The sequence below is a fragment of the Agelaius tricolor genome, unplaced genomic scaffold (assembly GCF_023055355.1).
Source record: "Agelaius tricolor isolate 1412-34295 unplaced genomic scaffold, bAgeTri1.0.p SCAF_1, whole genome shotgun sequence".
NCBI classification, from domain to species: domain Eukaryota; kingdom Metazoa; phylum Chordata; class Aves; order Passeriformes; family Icteridae; genus Agelaius; species Agelaius tricolor.
The window spans coordinates 99,803,739-99,826,580 of record NW_027269261.1 but is presented as its reverse complement, the minus strand read 5'-3'; the positions used below and the strand labels follow the sequence as shown (position 1 = coordinate 99,826,580).

The following is a 22,842-nucleotide window of genomic DNA, read 5'->3' as shown; positions in this document are numbered from 1 at the left end:
AAAATTAAAATGTTGATCAATGATGGTATCAGCTATGCACAGATATAGCTATAGTTGTTGCATGTTTAACTTTCATCAAAATAGAGATAATGAATATAGAAAAGCCAACAGGTATTTTTTCCTTGATGAAATAAGAATTATTATTCATAACTTTATAGATTTAAAATAAAGGTCTTAACCTATGTGTCTTTTTATTTCTATGTTTTGAATTAATTATTGAAGTATTACAACACGGATTATTGGGCTTTGAGCAATCTGATATACTTTAAAAAGTCACTATACTAAGTTGAAGAACAAAGGGTAGTGGTTTCAGGGCTCAATTTTAATATTATACATCTGGTTATGTATAAGGTTTCTCTTCAAAACAGATTCAGTCAGATTGCTTAACAATACTTAACATTTCCTACAAAAAGAAATTACCACATTTTTATTTCTTTTTTTTCTTACAGATATACAAAAGATACTTCATAAGTTTAGATAATGAAAATTTCACAACAGAATATTTTTTTTTAATGCCACATTTGCATTCTTGAGACATTTCATTTTGACAAACCCAAATGCCTCACGACAAAAGTGATTTTTACTAGTCAGGCTGTGACACTTAAATTCTCCAAGGAGATCACTGAATTGTGATCCATTCTGACATAGTCCAGCCACACAGTGATTTATGGCAATTTCACTACATGGCTCCTTATATTCTGGATGGCAGGTACATCTGAAACTATTAACTGGAACCTCACATTAAGGGTTATTGTCAGAGCCAGCAGGATTTGATGTGCATTCATTCACTCTTATTGAACAAATAGTACTTCTGGGGAAAAAGTTTTATGGTTCCTGTTAAAATTAGATCTAAGAAAAGCTTAAACAAAAGAAAAAGAAAGAAAGAAAGAAAGAAAGAAAGAAAGAAAGAAAGAAAGAAAGAAAGAAAGAAAGAAAGAAAGAAAGAAAGAAAGAAAGAAAGAGAAAGAAAGAAAGAAAGAAAGAAAGAAAGAAAGAAAGAAAGAAAGAAAGAAAGAAAGAAAGAAAAAGACAAATGTCAGAATTTAATAAATTCATGTAAAACCTGGACAATATTTTCATTGTCATTAGGATTCATACATAATGGGTTGCGAATTTATCCTTATATGTACTGAATGTGATAATAATTATATATAAAACCATTTCATTAATTTGATTTTGGGATAGAGTGGTTGTTTGTCATTCAACACCTATCATAGTGAAATTCTGCTTGTGCTTGGGTCCTCTGGAATTTCAAATATAAAAATTGCACTTACTGAAAGAATTACACAAAATGTGAAAAATTTAAGAAATATGCAATTAATAATAGCTGTGTTGAACAAAATAAGGAGTAATAAGGAGGGAAAATCATCAGCTTGGCATGTGAATTGGGTTTGCTTGGTCAGGTTTTGGTAGCAGGGTGGGGGCTCACAGGGTTGGCTTCTCTGAGAAGTTGCCAAAAGCTTCCCCCATGTCTGACAGAGCCAATGGCAGCTGCCTCCAGGACAAACCCCCGGCTGGCCAAGGCCAAAACCATCAGCAAATGGCAGTAATCCTTCTGTGATCATATTTAAGGAGGAAAAAACTGATTGCACAGAGGTAATTTTGGCCAGGGAAAAACGGGGTAAGAACCAGAGGAACAGCTCTGCAGACACCAAGGTCAGTGCAGAAGGAGGGGCAGGAGGTGCTCCAGGCCCCAGAGCTGAGATTCCCCTGCAGCCCCTGGTGTAGCCCATGGTGAGGCAGCTGTGCCCCTGCAGCCCATGGAGGTCCATGGTGGATCATGTTACCTAGGCACTGTCAGATTTTTGTTTGCTTCAGATGCTTTTAAATAGTTCAACTTCCCATTTTCTTCAGATTTTTTTTGCAATACCTCAAGTTAGACCTGACAGTTTCTATACTTCACTTCTGCTCCTTTCTACCTTTCTGTAACTTGGGCCTAACCACAAGCTACAGCTCTGAAATTGCTCTGAATCCTTTCTAAATACCACAGTTGAAGCTGTAGCCAAACAAACAGATTTTAGAGTATGCATTTTCATTTGAACACTCTGGGTTCTTCTGTGACTGATAAAATAATGAAGAAGATTATTCTGGGAGTTATAGAAAAACACCTGAAAAACAGTACAGTATTGGTCATGGCTTAATGAGGGGAAAGTCCTGTTTATCAAACATAATTTCCTTTTAGGACAAGGTAACCTACTGTTGATCAAGGGAAGTCAATTGATGTAATATTTCTGGCTTTCTGCAACGCTTTTGATACTGTTTCTCACAGAGTCCTTCTGGACAAAATGTCCAGCACACAGCTGGGTAAACACATCATGTGGTGGGTGAGCCACTGGCTCAGGGGTTGGATGCAAAAGGTTATAGTGAATGGGGTGACATCAGACGGGTGACCTGTCACTGGTGGGGTTCCACAGGGCTCCATCCTCGGCCCTGTGCTCTTCAACATCTTCATAAATTACTTGGACACAAGAATTTAAGGAATACTAAGTCTGCCAATAATACTAAACTGGGAGGAACTGTTGACTCCCTCAAAGGCAGAGAGTCCCTGCAGAGAGAAAGAATAATTAGGGTACTGGGCAAACACCAATCACATGAAATTCAGCCAGGGAAAGTGGTGGGTTCTGCATCTGGGTCAGAGAAACCCTGGATGAATGTACAGATGTGGAATGAGGCACTGGAAGCAGCACACACAGAACATGAGCCAGCAGTGCTGTGGCAGCCAGGAGAACCAACCCTGTCCTGGGGGGGCATCAGGCACAGCATGGGCAGCTGGGAAAAGGAGGGGATTGTCCCGCTCTGTCCTGTGCTGGGGCAGGCTCACCTCAAGTTCCATGTGCAGTTTTGGGTGACACAATATAAGAAAGACATTTAAGAGTGTCCAAAGGAGGGCAGCAAAGATGGTGGTGAAGGGTCTTGAAGAGAAGCCATTATGAGGCGTGGCTGAGGTCACTTGATCTGTTCAGACCATTGCTTTTCAGAGGTTCTTCATCTATTTTTGAATATAGCACAAATCAGCAGAACAGAAGTTCTGATCAAGGTTCTTTCAAAAGGAGTAAATCTGACCTTTCTGTAACTTTTTCTCTCTCCATTCTTCCCCATCTAGAATTTCTTTCTCCCAATGAGGGCTAGTGAGTGCACCATGTCTCTTTTAGCTAATTGACTTCAATGACCATTTCTACTGCTTTTTGGACAAGCTGAACCTTAAGCCATACACTTAAATGAGAAGATGTAAGAGAACTGTTGCTCTACAGTGTTTTTCTTAAAAAAAAAAAAAAGCCCTTTAGCCTATGCAAAGGGCAACAATGGCTAGATACATCTTCCAATACTCTAAGAATATTTTTTTCAGTTCCACTAAAAGATAGATTAGAACTAGAGAAAAAGGATTAAGGAAAACCAGAGACATACTCTAGACATTTTACAGTAATTCACCGGAAGACTTACAGCTATTACAGAAGAAGTTTGATTACTGTACCACAGCAGGCATCTTCAGAATCTCTCTTATTTACACTAAGAAAACACAGAATAAGTTTTTACTCTGACTGTGATTGCTGTCTTGAAATGTGTCAGGCTATCTTATAATTTTTTGGTATGATGCGTTAAAACAACACCTAATGATGCTTTACACTTGCAGAATAAAATAACTGCAAGAGTAGGAAAAAATATGAAAAATTTATGAAATAATATCTCTTATCAAATTTCATTTTCCCATGATGACTGTGAAATTGTCAATGTTTGCTGATTCTTTTGAGATGATGTCAAGAGCTGTTGAGAAGGTGATACATATTATATAACATAATTTGATTGTTATTAGGCATGGGTAATTTATTACCCTTTCCTATATAACATCTTCCTGTAATTAATATGCAAATCCTGTGGTATTTACAATTCTCTTATGGATAATGAAAAATGAGAGTAAGAAATTGCTTAATTGAAATAGTTTATGCCAGTTAGAATTGGGGTAAAAGCATTGCTGCTAGCAGATCAGAAGGGAAAAAAACCCAACAAACAAAACCAATGACAAAAGTATAAAGAACAATAGGAATCATTAATATGAATTACCTAACTTATGAATTGCACAGATTTTCAGCTTAACATCTCTGAAAAAAAGTTCAGTGAACTACAAAGCTCCCAATAAAATCAGCCCAAGCAGTGGGCAATGTTGCTATTCTTCCTCAGTTACATCTGGAGGTATTGCATGCTTTCAGACTTTGTGTGTCGAGAATAAGGAGATAAGAGGACGAGCTGATCCCCCATTGCGTAATATGACAGTGGATTAAATAAAGAGCTCTTCAGTTCAATATTCTTATTTTAGAGTTGAACTAATTTGTTACAGAAAGTAAGTTCAATGACTTTATTAAAAAGAGAATGACTTCAAGTGCCACACAAATTCAGGTATGTATTTGCTCAGGACTGTAAAAGATTTTTAAGTAAAATTTAGGAAGACAAATATGAAAATAAAAACAGACATACATTGGCTTGTTATTCATGTCATTCATAGAATTAAGATTGGCAGGCAGTGGCAAGCAAAATTTTTGGGTTGAACTACTCCTTAGAATTTGCTGATAAGCAATCTGTTGGACAGAGGCAGAGTACATAGACATTCCCTGTCATCTATCATATATTTTCTAGTCTCTCTTTTGTAAATTTTAAAGATAATATGAAATCCAAATATGATCCTTCATTTCTCATCTGATTAGGACACCATATGGTACTAGAAACTTGGGGGGGGATAAAAAAGGGATTGATTTTAGTAACAGGTAAGTAAAGGAAAAAAAAACGTGATTAAACCACATAAAGCAACAGCAGTGGACTTTGCTGAAGGTCTAGTAAGACAATTCTCTTACTTGTTGAGAATTTTCTATATAGTATTTTTACTCCTTATTAATGCAAGTAGAGACATAGATTATGAAAACTGAACAAATACTAATTATTTTTCAGTACACTGTAGGACCAGAAGATTACTTGGAAAGTGAGTTGTCAAAGAAGGAAGTTATTTTAAAGAAGGGTAGAAAAGCATGAAGACAGAACAAAAACATAGATAAAAAATTAAATGAGTGGAAATTTCAAAGAAAAAGAATAAAGCATATCCAAAATAAAGACTGTTAATATTTCTTTAGAAATGGCAGTAGAATAAAGAGTGTTTCAGTTTTGGCTATAAAAATACACTTCTGGAATTTTTTTTTTTTTAATCAGAGGTGGCTAAACAACATAGCAGACCATAATTTGAAAACCTTTATTAGAAATTTGAATGTATTTAGACATGTGGTGGACAAATAACCTATTAATTATCTACTTTTCAGAAAAAGAAGTTTTGGAATAAACAAATTTTAAACATATAAATCAAACATAGAAAAATTAGGTTTAGTAGGCGTAGCATACTAACATCAGAAAAAGACAATAGTTTGATTATCACATTAAGTTCTCCACAAAATGTATGATTTTAAGCCTATTGACCAAACTTTCAGCAGTTTTCTGGAATGTGATGTCTGAAAACAAATATTATTTACATTTCTCATGTCAGAAACAGAAAAAGGTAGAGAAGAGCCAGAGATTACATCATTGTAAATCTTATTAATTTCTTATTAAAAGTGAAGTGAATGGGCTCATTCTATAACCAAGAGGCACTTAACCATGGGAACATATTCCAATAATGCATCAGAAAAAAAGAAAAATATAGAGATATGAAAAATAAGAAGCAGAAAATTAAAATTAGTCACAATTGGCAAATTAAATCCTTTATAAAGAATGTAACTCTGGTGAATTTTGAAATACAGCTATGATGGTTTTAACAAGTCTTTAAAATAACTGGTTAGTATCATAATCATTCCTTTCCATCCTGTTACTGCCATTACAGTACTTTTAGAAATGAATAGACTCAAGCTAAAGGCTGTCACAGAGATATTTCCTGACCTGGGGGATTTGTAATGGGTTATTACAGTGTTCCTTAAGACATCACTCTTTTGTGTCTGCTTTTGGTAGCAGTAACTCAATGTCTTATTAGACACTTTGAAATAAACAGTGTTGTTTTTATTAGAAAAATGTCAAATTTTTAAGTCATCTGCTAGGGTTGGTGGATTGAGTTGGCATTACAAATGAGCTATTAATCAGTTTTCTTCCCTGTATTTTTAGCCTCATAAATGACAGCACATTTTTTTAAAAAGGACAGGAAGTTTGACATTTTTTTCTTGTTCTATTGCAGGAAAATTTCTTTTACCACTGACATGAAGCACTATACTGAAAAATTGGAAAACAGGTAGAAAATTGGAATTATAAAAAAAAGAATCTTTCTTTATGAAACTATTGCACATAATAAAGTATCTTTTTACAATATCTAGGAATTTTCCATGTGGTCCCTTCACCATGATTGCTTTCTCTTTCTTCATCACAGGCTGCCTTAACAGCAAAGTCTTATAAGAGACTTTTTAATGAGATTTTCAAAGTTTGTTGCTCTTCTCATTTGTCCTTTCTTCCTTCCTATTTTTGGAGGATACTTTTGGATTCCACCTTTTTGTTCTCCTACACTTGGGGACAAGTATATATACATAGTATGTGTTGATGTATAATGAATGATTTTCAGTGTCATTGTGTGAATTTTCTTCTTCCTTCTTCATTTCATTATTTTAATTTAAAAACTGTAATTAAAATGTATATCTATTTCAAGATTTTTTTAAAAATCATTGTATCTTCTTTTACATCTTCTTAATTTACCAATCTTTTATATATTTGAGTGTTTCAGTGCAAAAACTCACTAAATGCTTATTTCTATAAGAATAATATAATGAAATCTCACTGAAGTAGAAATTGCAGAGCTTTATTTTCTCCTAATACATTTATGTCCAATTTCTAACAGATAATAAAGATTAGGTTTAAAATTTTAAATCTTACTGTGCTTCTGGGAGCATTTTGAACAAACAGAAGGTACAGATGCCAGTGCATTACAGAATGCACAGTCAGTATTACATCATGGTGCACAGCTTGAATACACAATGTCTGAGCAATTACACGTCCACTAGAGGAATGAGCTATTATGCACTTTTCCAGCAGCATTTTTATTTACATAAATCTCAAAGACTTTTCTCTGCATGTATATTAAAGTTAGCATTACAACTTCAAACATGCATGTCAAGTTAATCCAAAAGTAAGATAATTACAAATGAGGAAACTTAAAACTTTTCTGCACTGTTCTCTTGCTTTTCTACAGAAAATCATGAAAGTAGAAAATGGTATGTATCTCTTGAAATTTGATATACATAGAGAATTGAAAGGAAGATGTGAGAAAACTGCTGAGTCATGATAAGGACAAATTAGTGGATTACAAAAAAAAAAAAATACACCAAGTAATGCAAAGGCACTCTTCATCTCCTCCCAATGGCCATATGGTCTCTAGCAACAGCTATTTTAGAAAACTCTTTCCAGGATTTTATGGCTGACTATATAATTGCATATGGAATAGAATATCTCCTTGGTCCTTTGGGGGCAGCTGTCCCAGCTCTGTACACTCCAAGGTGTTTTTCCACTCCAGCCTACTCACTGTCAGGGGAAAATGAGAAACAGAGATGGCCATGATGCTGTGATGGCCATGATGATGGCCACTGCTCAGCAACAGCCAAAACTTTCCTGAGTTAGCAACATGGCTTTGGTCACCAATCTAAACCACAGCACTGTAACTTCTATGAAGAGGATTATTTCTATCTCAACCAGACCCTGTACATTGATCCAATTAATTCTTATTTTGGGGGAAATACCCATTAAACATTTATTTTCTTGTGTATTATCCAGTCTTTCTCTTCTGATAATAAGAAGATCAGGGGCTTTTTTCCAGAGTGAAAAAGCAAAGAATGGCCTTCAATGGTTTTTTTCTTCTTCCTAATGTTGAAAATACTGTAAAATACTTTGGAATTCTTTTTCTTTATAAAAGGAAGCTCCCAACTTGTGTCAATTTTAGAATTGCTGCCTTTTTCAGCTAGGTAATTTATGAATAAATTGCTACACGTTATGTAAAAAACACTTGAAGTTTAACTAATATTGTAAAGGGCTCCACGAAAAAATGAAGTAAACAATCCTACCTTCAGTGGTAAAAAATGACTAGATATGCTTGAGATTATCTTTATTAGAGAAATATCTTAATACACTAAGAGTCTTAAAACCACAGAAGAATCACTGGGGTATTAAAATATATTTAACATTTCACAATTATAAGAGAAAAAACTACTAGTTTATGGATGAGCTACAAATGTAAGTAAAAACTCTTTTGAAGGACCCTTAAAAATGTTCCCTGTTGCTCACTGTTTCCAGACACTGCTTTTGCAAGGGGCAGTAACAATGTCAGGTCCTGGAGAACCATCTGCATAACCTCTGCTCCTCCAACACCTCTGACTTTACATGGCCTCAGCCTTCATCCTGGATTAAGAGCCAACACAAATGTCATGGATGTGACTGCCTACAGAAGTCTCAGTATTAAGATTTTGCAAAAGAGACAACATAATACAAATATATTGACCTCAGTTTCCCTATAATATTGAGCCCACTAACTACTGCTACAAGCAATTCTGTACTATTTGCTATATGAATGCTCAAAGTATCTTCTGTGTCAGTCTGCTGAATAACCTTTCTACAGGTGATTAGGTGGACTTGTTCAGAAAGAGTTCTATCCCAGTACAAATTAGGATGTTAGGTAGAAGAAAAACATGATTTAAAATTGCATAAGTGAATTGTGACTTGGAGCAAGAAATAGAGAATTGGAATTTTAAGCTATGCACCAGGCAGTCTTTTTGGCAAGCAGAGCAACAGCTTCATGTGAAAAATGCTTCACTTTCTGATCAAGCAACTTTGAAATCAAAGCAAAAAATATCATTACAAATTCTATGTTAAGGATCATTGTGCAGCAGCAATGTGAAGAATTGAATGATTTTGTAAACTTTTTTCATTTGTAATCTTGATGATTCACTTTATTTTTTGAGTCACAGCATGCAATAGTTTTTCTAAGGTCTCTTCCTGGCATAAAAACTTTCATGTATAAGCGTCTACTTCATAACAAGGGTTGCCAGAAAGGTTTGAAAGAAAGTACAGTCTTATTTCATGGTACACTAAACTTTAATAACAGCAATACCTTCCAAAAAGGAAGAATTTGATTTACAATTTCTCTGTGTGCATGTTTACTCTTAATCAGAAGTACTGCTCCTTTGATTCAGTGTATTAAGTTGAACAAAAATTGATTTTAGTTTGAATCCATCAACTGATAGGATTTTCTGCTTCAAAATCAGTCTCCTTTAGCAATCATGCTAATCATCCAGTAATCCCATTAAAAAAATAAATGTATTAAGTTAAGTATAGCAGGGATATACATCACTGAGGCACAAATAGGGATGGGAAAGAAATTGTGTAGTGGATGTAATGTTTTCTAAAAGAGAAAAATTGTGCATCCAGCCTACAACTGTCTGAGAGCAGAAAAAGGGAGACTATTTAGGGAGAGATTATTAGTTTAGCAAATTCTAGTTGTCTGTTCCTTCTGAAACCTTCAAACATTGCAGTGTTTTAAAAGTCAAAGGATTCTTTAGTATTGACTTACAGATATTTTGGTTGTGAACTTGTCTAATCCTTTCTCAAAACTTCCAAATAAATCCTCTAGTTACATCCCATTCTGTGGTAACAAATAGAGAAATGCAATCCCAACTATTAAAAGTTTTTTTATGTTTCTAAGATTCCCTCATGCTTGTCGTCTATAAACTTAAAAGGACTTCACTTTTCCATAAGGAACTTGCTATATTCCACTGAACACTTTTGATGCCTTTTTGAATATATTGTAAAAAATCCAGCAGCTTGTAAATTAAAATTTCTTTAAATATCACAAAAATATTGCCCGTAAACACCTTATAAATTTTAGAAAGAGGTTACTCACTTCTTTCTCAAACTGTGTTTCTCTACTTGACCATTTCAAGGCATGGTTTCCAGATGACAGACTACTGTTGTCATAAAATGTCATAAAATAGACCTTGTTTTTAACTCTGTTTTCCCCCTTTTCTAAATTCAATATACATAGGTATCCATTTTCTAGTGGAATAAAAAATTAATATTCATGAAAAAAGTGATAGTTTATAAATTCTTGAATGCTCATAAAAAAATCGGGTTTTGGAAAAACATTTCACATAAACAAACAGTTTTATTCTTTTCAGCCACAAACTTGATAAAATGTAACATTATAATTAAGAATATGCAGAACTTTTTTAGATCTGGTCAAAATGCTTACAGCCTTAAAGACTTTGTGTAGGTACTGGTAGTTCAATTCAAATTCACCTTAAAGTATTATATTTATAAAGTAAAACTGGGCTAAGATCCCTTATTTAGTAATAGAATCATAGGAAAACTTGAGTTGGAAATGATGTCTTGAGGCCATCTAGTCTAATACTCATTCATAGTAATCCCATCTTGATCAGGTAGCTAAGGGAACTGTCCTGTCAGTTTTCAAATACAATTCCATAGATGGGGATATCACAAGCTTTCCAGAAAGTCTATTCCATTTGGAAGTTAACCACTTCCATAGTGCTGTTGGTTTTGCGTTTTTTTATGCCTTAATGTTGAATTTTCCTGCATTCTGACTTGTGTTTATTAACTCTTGTCCTGAGAGAATTTTGACCTGTAAGAAAAACTTTGTTCTGTCCTCCCTGTATCCTTCCAGGAGGTAGTAGTAAACTCCAACAAATTCCCTCAGCCTTTTCTTCAGGGTGAGCAGGTCTGATTACTTCAGCATCTCTCTGTATATCATGTTCTCCATTTTCATGGTCCCTTGCTAGACTTGCCTCAGTAAGGAAATGTCCTTCTTTTAGCAGAGAATGCAAAACTTAGATACAGTAATTCAGATGCAGTTCCACAAGTCTGTAGCAGGGCTTCTCACTCTCCACAAACATTTATCAGGTTGTTAACCAGTCAGGTAACTCAGTAGGACAAGCTGCCTTGTAGTGAGTTGTTTTGGTGCCATGGGGTTAACACTGGTCTGGCATCTCCCAGCTGCCAATGAATATCTTAATATTTAAGTGAGATCTGGGACAATAAATCAGATTTTTGACTAACCTTTTGAGACCCCCTTTTATGACTATAAAAGCAACACCAGACTTTCACAAAGCAGAAACCTGTACATTTTCCTGGAACTATGTGGAGTTTCTCCCATGAGTAGCGATGCTTTACCATTACTCCCCAGGGATGAAGTGAAGGAAACTGTGCACATTATTGTCATTTCAGTAAGTCACATTCGACTTGTAATCGTATTTCTTTCTCTAGCTTTAATGTTGGTCCCTTGATATAGTGCATTGTTTTATATTATGCTGTAATCTACTAGTAGTTCATTAGTAGTAAGTAATCCTGATTAAGGTCTTTCATGTGTTGTCTCTGTAGCTCCTCAGCTCCCAAATTCTGGCTACACAAAACCAGAATGGTTGAAGTCCTCTATGAGGACTAGGGTCTGTGAATGTGAGGCTCCTCCCTTCTCTCTACAGAGGGCCTCAATCACTTGGACTCCCTGGTGGAAGAGCCTATACCAGACTCTCAATGAAATGTCACTTGTCCCTGTCTTTTCTTTAATCCTGACTCATAAGCTCTTAGTTGACTCCTCATCCATCACCAGGCAAAGCTCCATGCATTCCAGCTGGACATTGGCATAGAGTACCAACATTGCCGCCTCATCTGCCTTGTCTGCTCTTCCTAAAAAGCCTTTATCCTTCCATTGCAACACTTCAGTCACAGGAGTCATTCTGTTGTGTCCCTGTGATGCCAATACTATCATAGCCATGCAGGCATGCATCCATCTCAACTCTTCCTGTATATTCCCCATGCTGCACGCATTTGCAGAGAGCCATTTAAATTGAGTTCCTGATAAAGCCAATTTATTAGCTGAAATTCCTTTGTGCTGTCCTTCAGGTGCTATATTGCTTTTCTGCTGTCCTAAATACTGTCTAAACCATTGCTTTTCATCCTGCATTTTGCAGATGGGTAAATTCTTCACAAAGACTGTATCTAACAAGTGTTCAAAATGGTAATAGAAAATTTTTAGTCTGATACTTTGTATGTGTACTTCTTACAGCATTTCAGTATTCATTTCATGCATATGATCTCACTTTTTAAGTATAACAGGAAGATGTTTTCATACTTATTGTAGTGTTTGTGTTTTCACAGAGCAAGCTACACTGACAAAATGAGATATGACATTTGGTTTATCCACAGTGGAAGGAATGATGAAATATAGTCACAGTCTTTGCAACTGAAAAAGTAAATTTAACTTATTACAGCACCATATAAGAATTCAGCCTTAAAAAATTAGCCAAAATAAATAATAATAATAATAATAGCAGTAACAATAAACCTTTAATTTTCTGCATCTTAAAAGACTATTGTAAGATAGTATGAGTATGTATATGTATGCACATATATAATACACAGATACACATACTTCTATATATAATAATATCCACAAATATTTATACATACATTCAAATTCTATTCATGCCCTTATACTATTACTTAGTGGCAGTGCTGGTTGTGAGTTCCTGTATTCTGCACATCAATAACTTTCAAGGTATTTGTATATAAGGCTTGAAATAGCTTGTATACATTTTAAAAACCTATATAGCTCTTATAGGGACATAAAAATGTTAATCCACTTATTTTGCCTATCCACTTTAAGTAAATATTTCAGTCTAAATACAAGCTTGATCATTTTATCCTTACATCGTTAACTTGACATTGTAGAATAAGGTTTAATGCAATGTAACTGACTTAAGAGTATTAAAAAACTGCAAGTGAAAGGGTGCTTTTGCTTCATGTTTTGCTCACTACTTTCCAATTGGCTGACAACCAGTCATCCCACAAAAAAGACAGCAAGGGATAAAAAAAAATAGTCATGTTATGCAAGTGTCACATATTAAATTAGCTGGCTATATTAAAAGAGACTACATTTCAATGTGTAAATTCTTGCCCGTAGCACCAATCCATGATGAAAAGCCACACTGAAGCATATATGTTCACATCTCAGTAAGATACTGTTTATTTGTTGGACTCTGTGGTCTCAGAGGGGTTTTCCACCCTGATTCTGTGATTCTGTGAGTAAAATTATGTATGTGTATGTCACATAAAGATAGAAAAGTTGATCTACTCTTTTTTGACAAATTCAGATATTGCTGGTGCCTCTCATCACTGCAAGAAACTGAACTGGGTTTGCACGGCAATATTATAGTGGGGGCAGGTACAGGGGTGGCTTCTCTGAGGAGCTGCCAGAAACTTCCCCCTGGTCTGATGGGGTCAATGCCAGCCAGCTCTTGGATGATCCACTGCTGGCCAAGGCTGAGCCCATCAGTGACAGTGGTAATGCCTCTGGGATAGCAGTCAACATGAGGGGGAAAAAAACAAACTGGGCAACTCCAGATAGAAAAAAGTGTGAGGGTAGCAAGAGAAACAGCTCTGTAGATGCCAAAATCAGTACCAGGGAGGGTGGAGGTGCTGCAGGCACCAGAGCAAGATTCCCCCGCAGCCTGTGGTGAGGCAGCTGTGCACCTGCAGCCCATGGAGGTCCATGGTGGATCAGAGATCCACCTGCAGCTCACAGACAACCTCATGACCAAACAGGTGGATGTCCAAAGCAAGCTGGGATACTTCCAGTGGTAAGCCTGAGCTAGAACAACTTCTGGCAGTGTCTGTGGCCTCATGGAGAGAGAAGCCCATACTGGACAAGGTTTTCTTGCAGGAGCTGTGACCCTGTGGGGGACCCACACTGGAGCAGGCAGGTCCTGAAGGACTGCACTCAGTGGAAGGGAACCATGCTGGAGTAGCTTGTAAAGAACTGCAGGCCATGGAAAGAAACTCATATTAGAGAAGTTCTTGGAGGACTCTCTCCCTTGGGAGGCAGCCCACACTGGAGCAAGGGAAGAGCATGAGGAGTCCTCCCTCTGAGGAAGAAGGAGCAACAAAAATGATGTGCGATTAACTGACTGCACCCAGCTCCCAGCCAGGGTCAACCCACCGCAGCAACCCTTATGACAACTGCTGTGTAGCTTGTCCACATTTTCAATCAGAAATTTTAAAAATAAGTTTTGCTAGTAGACAAGATGGAAACAAAATCATGCAACTGGCAGAGTTGGTTGATTTTTAAGGCACTCTATTCATAAGTTTGGAAGGCAAGACTTCCAGAATACAAGTTATATTCTGTAAACAAATTCTGCTGACACCACCTGCATAACAATTGTAGCATATGCTTAAAGAATACCAGTTCATCCTTCTCTCTTTTCAAGCATAATAAATTACTTCTTAGTTGTGTGCTTATGAAAAAACTCTTTTTCTTTTTTAAATACCACAGAACATTTCTCAACTAAATGTGACTTACCTGGCAAACAGCTACAGTAAAATTCACCAATCAAATCATGGCAATGGCCTCCATTTTTACAGGGCTTGGAGGAACATTCATCAATATCCGTGGAACAGTTTTTGTCTGACAGAAAAGAAAATTAAACATTAAAACTATAAATCATGCTGGGAAAGTAGAAAAGCTGCTTCACAGTGCAAGTGACAACTGCATAGTTTAACTTTTCCAGGTTGGAAACACTATTTCTGCTTGACAGTTTTAAAACTAGAGATATTCATAGATATAGCTGGTAGTCAAGAAATTAAATATTTTAAAGCAATAAATATGAACAGCATTTGCAAAAATGCCCTTTGTATATTCCAGCAACACAACTCAATACCTTAATTACTAGAGCTATATGCTACTTTGAAAAAAATTGTTTTAAAGATTTAATAACCGTAGTAACATTACCAAAAAAAAAATATTTCTTGAGGTCGCATTCATATTTCCAGAAGAATAAAGACATTTCTCAGATCCAAACAAAAACCCACAAGTTCACTCTGGTATTTCTTAATTTTTCTGCTTTTAAAAAAATTTAATTGATCTGTAATTCAGATTCATTCAAATCTGAAACAATAAAAATATATGTGAATATGCAGAATATACATAGAGGGGAAAATTTAGAAGGCAATGGAATGGTGGCTTATGAAAACAGTAAAGTCATTGGACATACCAAATAAAATCCAGCCTCCTGTTTCTCTGTTATGCACTACATTAATTTAGGGCAATCCCTACCTAGGCTATTATAAATAATACTGAGGCCTTTCTGATCAAAAATTGATCAAAAATAGATGGGACAAATATTTGGACTAAGAGCTCACATGAATACCAGAAGTTAAGCCAGTTATAGAGAAGGAAAGCTGTAACTATCACTGATGTGAACAAGCAGAACTTTTGTTGATGTTCTGTGTAGAAATTATGGAAGGTTCCTTGTATCACTCAAATCATCTATACCAGACAGGTCATGAATCCCAGGGGCCTCAGTCCAAGGAGCTGAATTAAAGGATCCCGTGGGGTTTCTGGGGTCCCTCTTGGACAAACAAAGCTTGGACAACTATAGATTCATTACAACAATAAATGCATGGATGGCAGAGGGAGTTTTATCTTCCTTAACTGTAAGACATACTTTCAGCTAACATGTAAAAATAGAACGTATGCAAAAATCAAACTAAATGGGAAGTGGAGAAAGTGAGGAGAAGACAGAGGAAAGAAAAAAAAAACTAAATAACATTAAGAAAAAGGTTTAAGGGGATGATAGCAGAAGGTCATAGACAAGGATAATTATAGAAACCAGGTAAGACTTTGACATTTTGTGGAAAATACTGCACAGCCACATACAATATGCTGTACTTAATGATTAAATACAGATCAAAAATCCAGTAGAATCAGTTTAAAGGAACCTTAAATTTTTTATAGCTTGTGGGCTTATCTGTTGCTGTTTTGTTTTGTTGTTTTTAAATAGCTAAAAGAACTAGCAGAATCCTTAACAACACAGGACTTGGACCCATAGAGTATTTAATTGCAAACCCATAATTTTTGAAAGGGATCGTCATTCAAAAATTCAAAGATATTTGAGTGTAGTATTGGTAATTTTTCATGCCATAGTGAAAAAGGTAACTGCAAGTTACTTGATTCAAAGTTAAAGGGAAAAGTACTCTCTGACTATAAGGAAAGAAATGTGAAAAACTTGGCTGAGAGCAGTCAAAATCTATGGAAAAGGAGAGAGGGGAGGGTGAGCAACATAATAAAAAGGAATTCAGAAGAACTGCATGGAATGTAGAGAAGTTCTGATTTGAGACCTGCTAAAGAGTGAACATTTTACCTTAAAAAGGTAATTAAGAGACCTGCTGCTTGCTATAAGTACACAATGGCAAACTTTCTTTTTGTCGGAGAAAGACATTGGGTATTAGGGGACCAACATGGCACTTCCGGGTTTTCAAAGCATGAAAAAAACTCAACTTACAAAAAAGCATGTCAAGTTACTATGGATAAACTAAAAAGTACAACACAAATATGCAGACATGAAATTGGACCAGCAAAAGCATGTAGCTATTATGGCATGGTCAGGGTAACAAGAAATTGTGCTGTATGTACTTCATATCGAAGGTGAAGGAGAAATGCGGTTTGCCATCCAGTGAAGAAGGATGGCTACTGATAATGGTAATCACACAAAATTGTTCAATGCTTCTTCTGCCTCAATCATCAGTAAAAAGACCAGCTGTAAAGCAGGTCAGTATCATAATTAATACTTATGATTAAAGGGCAAAACTTCAGTGTTGAATAGAGAAGAAAAGCTGTAGAATTGTCAGAGGAGTTAAATAGTCAGATAGGCTGGTCTGATGAGCTTATACCCTTGGGTACTAGTGACAAAAACTCAATAGTTTTCTTTGTGAACTTTTGAAAAATAGGTAAAGTACCTGAAGACCCACTAAAATCAGCCTTCAGAAAAAGAATAAAAGGCAAAAACATGAAATTATAAATCCATTTGTGCAATTCCTGATCCTGGAAGAAATATTGGGAAAAGCTTTAAAGAGTTTACTTGCAAGAACCTATAAATAAAAAACAATTCATTAAAAAATGGGCCTTATGTAAGCAAATTTATTCCCGTCTACATTAAATTTACACATTTTGTGGATAAAAAAACCCAGTAGCAAATGTCATGCTCCTTTTGTTCACTACTGCTATTTTTTGTGAAATCCCAGTAATGGGTCTACACAGAAACTATAAGAGCATATTATCAAATGAGTAAAACTTTATGGAAAGCCATATTCATGCATTAGTTATCAGTGGTTTTGCTACCAGACTGGATAAATGAATTGCAGAAGTTTTGAAAGAAATCCACTGTCCATTCAATTCCACTATTTTTTTTCAACAACCTAGATGATGGGTAGCAAAGTAAGCTCACTGATGGCAACACAAAAAGGTACATTGAAGAACAGGATTAGAAATCTTCATGAATTTCAATCAACTGAAGATAGAGTTTGATATAATCAGAAGAGAAGATACGATACAGAAAATCACAAGTAGGAAAAAACACCAGAATTTTGTTTTAAAATAAATAGTTTGCTGGCATACATAAAAAAGAACATATCCAGTTAGAAGTTTTACTTGAGTAAAGCTTCTTTTGGAGTGCTTTGCATTGTGCAGTGAGATGCATTTAAGAAAATTTTGAGAGTCCATGTGAGCATGTTAGGAATGAAAACCAGCTCAAAAGCATGACCTTGTAGGATGAACAAAATAAATGGGCCTATAAAGCCTAAATAAGGAAAATTTGAATAGAAATGTGATGGCAATCATAAAATAAGACAGTATTCTCACAAAATTCATCAGTTTGCTGTGTTCATAGTAGACAGGGTGAGAAGTAATGCATTTAAACTGCAGTGAAAAATTAGACAATAAGGAAATCCTTGTAGTGGTTAGTAAAACATCACACTGGGAAGATTCCACCAAGAAAATAAGGAATTATTGGATTTCTTTAACAAGATACATAGGCAAGAAAGCAACATAGTATATTATATGTTTTCTGCTGGGATAAGAATGAAACAGGTTATAGTTAGTATTTTATTGTAGTGTTGTGATTATATAATTTACAGGGTATAAATTCTGATTATCACACTGAAGGATGTCCAAAGACTTTGGGCAATGAGTTTGTGTAATGAGTTGGATTGTCTGGAAATTTGCTTTGTCTTATGGTAAAGGTCTTAAGTTACTTGGTGTGTGATAACTGTGCTCTGATTTTGGAAGGGCTCCTAGGGCTCCTATCCAAATCTGTGTCTCTACTCTATTTTTCCATCAAAACATGTTTCTACATTAGTGGTATAAAAGAGAGGTAAGACCAGGCTTTCAGCAGACAAGAGAAGTAGGATAAAAGTGCTAAGAGGAAGAGAAAACCACATTCTTCCTGCACACCATAAATGCACATGGTTGAAATTACAGAGTGACAGGTACTAAGGCCTACTCTTCCAAGAAAGCAGTACAGCTTTTGGCACATTCAATCTGAGTTCACCCCTCAAATCTTTCTCATGAAAAAACCATAATGAAGCAAATGAGGCATTTTATACTTCCACGAATCTCCTTTTCTGTAGGCAAATGTGAAAAGTCCTTAGTCTACTATTTCAACGCTGACTTTTAAACAGATACTTCATTTCCACTCTCACTTCTTTTTCTACATCTCCTTTCCACAGGGGACCAAGCCTATGCACCAAATGGAATCTTGGGATAACTTTTGTTTAGCTAAACAGTACATTTTTAAATGTACTGCAGGTCACTTCTGGTCACTTGTAGTTTGCAGATACAAGCACAGAAAAAAACACGCAGATTATAGCTACTGAGCTGTTGCTGAGCTGTATGTGGGGAAACAACAAAAGCAATTTGAAAAGGACTGCTGAAGACCTCAGCATATGAGCACTATTGCAGTGCTGCGAGAAAAAAAAATCTCAGACGTATTTAAATAAAACAAAAAGCGAACATTGATGTGTAAAATACCTCTGTATAAAACATTGATTAGAATGTTCCATATTTAAAAATAAATGGGAAGGATGCAAGAAAAACTACACAATTTATTCAACGACTGAAGAAAGCACGCTGTTGGCAAAGGCTTAAAGAGCTCCATCTGTTTCATTTAGAAGAAACAAAACCAAAAAGTGACTTGATTACAGTGTGCAAGTATCTTTACAAAAAGAAAATACTTGAGTAGCAAGAGCTTTTTCATTTTGTGTAGAAAAGGTAATGAGATGCAATAGATCAAAGTTGAAGACAAAAATTTAAATAAAATATTTAATATAAACTTCTAAATCTGATGGTGATTACTACTAGAAAAAATGCCAGTGAAATTCTGGCTTCTTTTCATTCATTCAAATCAAGATTGAATGCTTTTGGATTCATTGTGTGCCTTAATCAAAACTAGAGTAATTAGGTTCAGTACAAGGTGGTTAATGGCCAACATTAACTTCCTTCTGGTACATAGACCTAATATAGAGCATACAACCAGCAATCTGTGGATTGTTAGAAGACTTACAGAACATATAAATTCATCCTGTAGCCCTCTCTGTGTCTTTCCTGGGAAAACATCACAACAATTTAGTGAGACAGGTATATTTCTGTGATAGTAATAGCCCACCCTGAGGCACCCGGGCTCTGTAGCATCACTGTCATTCACATGAAATGTATATGTCCTGTAACTGGAGGTTTTGGAAATTAATAGGAAAACCAGGTGCAAGGTGTTACTCTATTGTTACCAGAGCAAACAGCCAATGCTATTCTATTTCTTGCCTGGCTACTAATGTGCTAAGGGGAAAAAAAAAATAATCTTTTTATGATAGTTGTGTAAACAGCTTTAAAAATCATCATTCTGCATTTAACACATTTCCCCTCCTGCCTCAAGGCTCCTCAGTAATCTCTGGTCAACTCACTACTTAAGTGAAGAGAGTCAAATTGTGGTGTAATGTGGTGTATTGTGGCCTGCATCCCTGAGGCCCAGTACACATGGTACTGGCACAAGCTAGGAGCAAGGGCCTCAGGACTTGTCTAGTGGCCAGGTTGATGATAGATCCATAGAATCATGGTGTGGTTTGTTTTGGAAATGACCTTACAGATCACCTAGTACCAACACACTGTGATGGGCAGGGACACTTTCCATGAGACCAAGTTACATAATGCCCCATCCAAACTCATCCTGAGCACTGCTAAAGATGGGGTATCAACAGAAAATAAATAAAATAAAATCATGACAAAGAAGAAAGCCAAAGAGTAAAGAACAAAAATGAGTCAACAAGACGGTACCAAATAAGACTCTATTTAGTGTGGTCATACTAAAACTGTCAGTGTCATACTCCTTATAGTATGGCTCTATCAAAGCAAAGGATGGCAAAAAAACATTGTTTCACTGTCTAAAACAGCAACCCAGTATATACTGGTAAATACAATTTAGTATCAAAAACTCCAGTATTATGCTAGGTGGTATTGCAGAGGCAAGTGTTGAACAACAGGCCTTTTCCAAAATCAATGATTTGGTGGATTATTTTCAGAAGAGGAACTATATACCAGGAAAAAAATTAAGCACACCCTAAATATAGCCATTCTTATCTAAGATGCCACTTTTGTTTCTCAAATTCAATTACAAAATGTCTGTAAGGGATGAAAAATGTGCACTGGGGTAGTTGCTTGGAGGTTGATTTCTTTATGTCAGGGTTCATTCACTGATTGCTTAGGTTGTTACAGAAAATTAATTCCCAAGAGGTTTCTTGAGGCAGTTATAACAAAAATTTTGATTGAAATTGTGTCTTGATAGCCATATGTTATTTTTCAGGTGCACTTAGATGTGAAAAGTAAAAGTGGTCCTCACTTTGATGGCATATTACTGTTCATTGTATGGTGTCATCAATGACATTAGCATAGGAAAAATATGGAGTTCAGGAAAAATTAGGTTGATTTTCCACAGTAACTCAGGAAGACTAAAAATTTCAGCCGCATCTTCCAGTGTCTTCTCTGTATGAGCTTTTCTAGACATGATTGTTTTTCCATTTTTTATTTGATAAGAGCCTCCTTGCAACTGGCAACAGTTTTAAAATTGAAAATCAAGCTTATTCATATAAAATGATTATTTTCCAATTTATCTTAAAGTAATTAAGTACATAGTCATGCCCAGAAAGATATTAATGGGTGTTCTACATACATTATGTTACGCATGACAGTTGGAATCACTACTAAAAAACCCTACCATTATACCTGAAATAATGGGGATGGACTGGAATACCAAAAATTCTCATAATAATCTTCCTTCAGAAGAGCAAAGATAAAGTAAATTCCATACAAGCTAATTAAAGCTATGATTGAAGAATTAAGTTATCTTTTGTCAGGTGGTTCCAACTACTATTATTCACTCTCTAATTTAAACCAATCATGCTTAGTATTTGCAGATGGAATACTATTGGAGAAATGTTCCATTTGATTTTTCACATAAAAAAAAAATGAGCAACTTTGCTTATATTTAAAATTACTGGAAAAAACCAACTGATTTGCTTTTCTTTCATGCAATTCATTAATTTTTATGTATTATTTTATCAAAATTTTTATGTAATGAAATTTGCAGCATGATGAAACTTAAACAGATTTTTCTGCACTCAACTGATTTTCTTTTCCCAAATGTCCTAACCTGAATTCCTTCCAAGCAAAGCAGGTACACTTACACATGACATGACAATAAATATTCTCTAATGACTCAGAAGTACATAGTGAATACATTTTCATGTAAGCATAAATTTTGTTTATTTTCCAGCATGTTAAGTTTGCACACCCCACTGTGGGAAGCCTGCCCTCAGCAGCCTGCCATTTACAGTGTTTGTGGCAACCAGCAGCCCATCTGCGCTGCTCCAGCTGAGCAGGGGAAAGGAAGTCAGCCCTTCACTCCTCCATGGCCTGCTATGAGCCAGAGCTCTGCTGGCCAGGAGCCTGGGGAACCATCCCTCTCTCTGGCTGTCAGCTTCCAGGTTTTGTTTTGGTTTGAAAAATCTCAGCGCTTTGACTAGCACTCAGACAGAGGAATGTTGTTTAAATGAACTCGGTCATTAGGGGACATCACTGAAAAGACCTGGCTTTTGAGCTGCTTCTGTGATGGCCATAAGGGCTCACTGATGTGGAACAATTATCTGATGCACGAGATGCAGGCAAGACTGAATTTCTGTGGCTGACTCTAAGGATGACTGAGGATCCATAGATCACAGGATCAATTAGGCTGGAATAGACCTCCAAGATCATCGAGTCTTGCCTTTGACCAATCACCATCATGTCAACTTAAACCATAGCACTAAGGGCCATGTCCAGTCATTACTTGAATATCTCCATTGTTCTTGACTCCACCACTTCCTTGTCAGCCCATTCCAATGCTTGACAACCCTTTCCATTAAGAAATTCTTCCCAACGTCCAACCTGAACCTTCCCTGATGCAGCTGTGTCCTCTTGTCTGTCACCAGCTGTCTGGGAGAACAGGCCAACCCCCACCCTTCCTTTTGGGTAGAGGTAGATCTCTCAGGCCAGTTTTTTCCTTTGAATTGTTGGGGAAAGTACTTTTCACAATTAACAAGAAAAAGAGAACATAGTGACTCAATAATTTTGTACTGTGCGGTTGTTCTGATAGTAACTAAAAGCATTTATGTCAAGCAAAATGTGTCTAAAATAGACCAGCTTTTGCAGACTTACTGAAAACAAAATTTAGAATCACACTGGAAAAGAATACACAGGAAAGATTTTTGAAAGCCCAGAGAAAGATATTATCTTATGTCTTGTGATGGCTTGAGCTGAGCTGCAAGACCTTGCTCATCTTCGTATAATTTTGGTTTTCAAATTTTCGGTGTTGCAGTGTCCACTTGCTTAGCCACAATATCTACTACAGGATTCCTAAAGCCCAATAGTATGAGACATGACAGAGGAAACTATATAGACTTGATCTTCAGAAAGCATAT

At 36.0% G+C, this 22,842-nt stretch overlaps 1 protein-coding gene across 1 annotated transcript in view; it reads right to left on the bottom strand.

The window, feature by feature from the left end:
* The window catches only part of EYS (eyes shut homolog), a 791,734-nt gene that overhangs the window by 496,245 nt on the left and 272,647 nt on the right, over nucleotides 1-22,842 (bottom strand). The window contains exon 15 of the mRNA XM_071445583.1: nucleotides 14,366-14,470. Within this exon, the coding sequence (XP_071301684.1) occupies nucleotides 14,366-14,470 (105 nt within the window). The remainder of the gene's footprint in view (nucleotides 1-14,365; nucleotides 14,471-22,842) is intronic.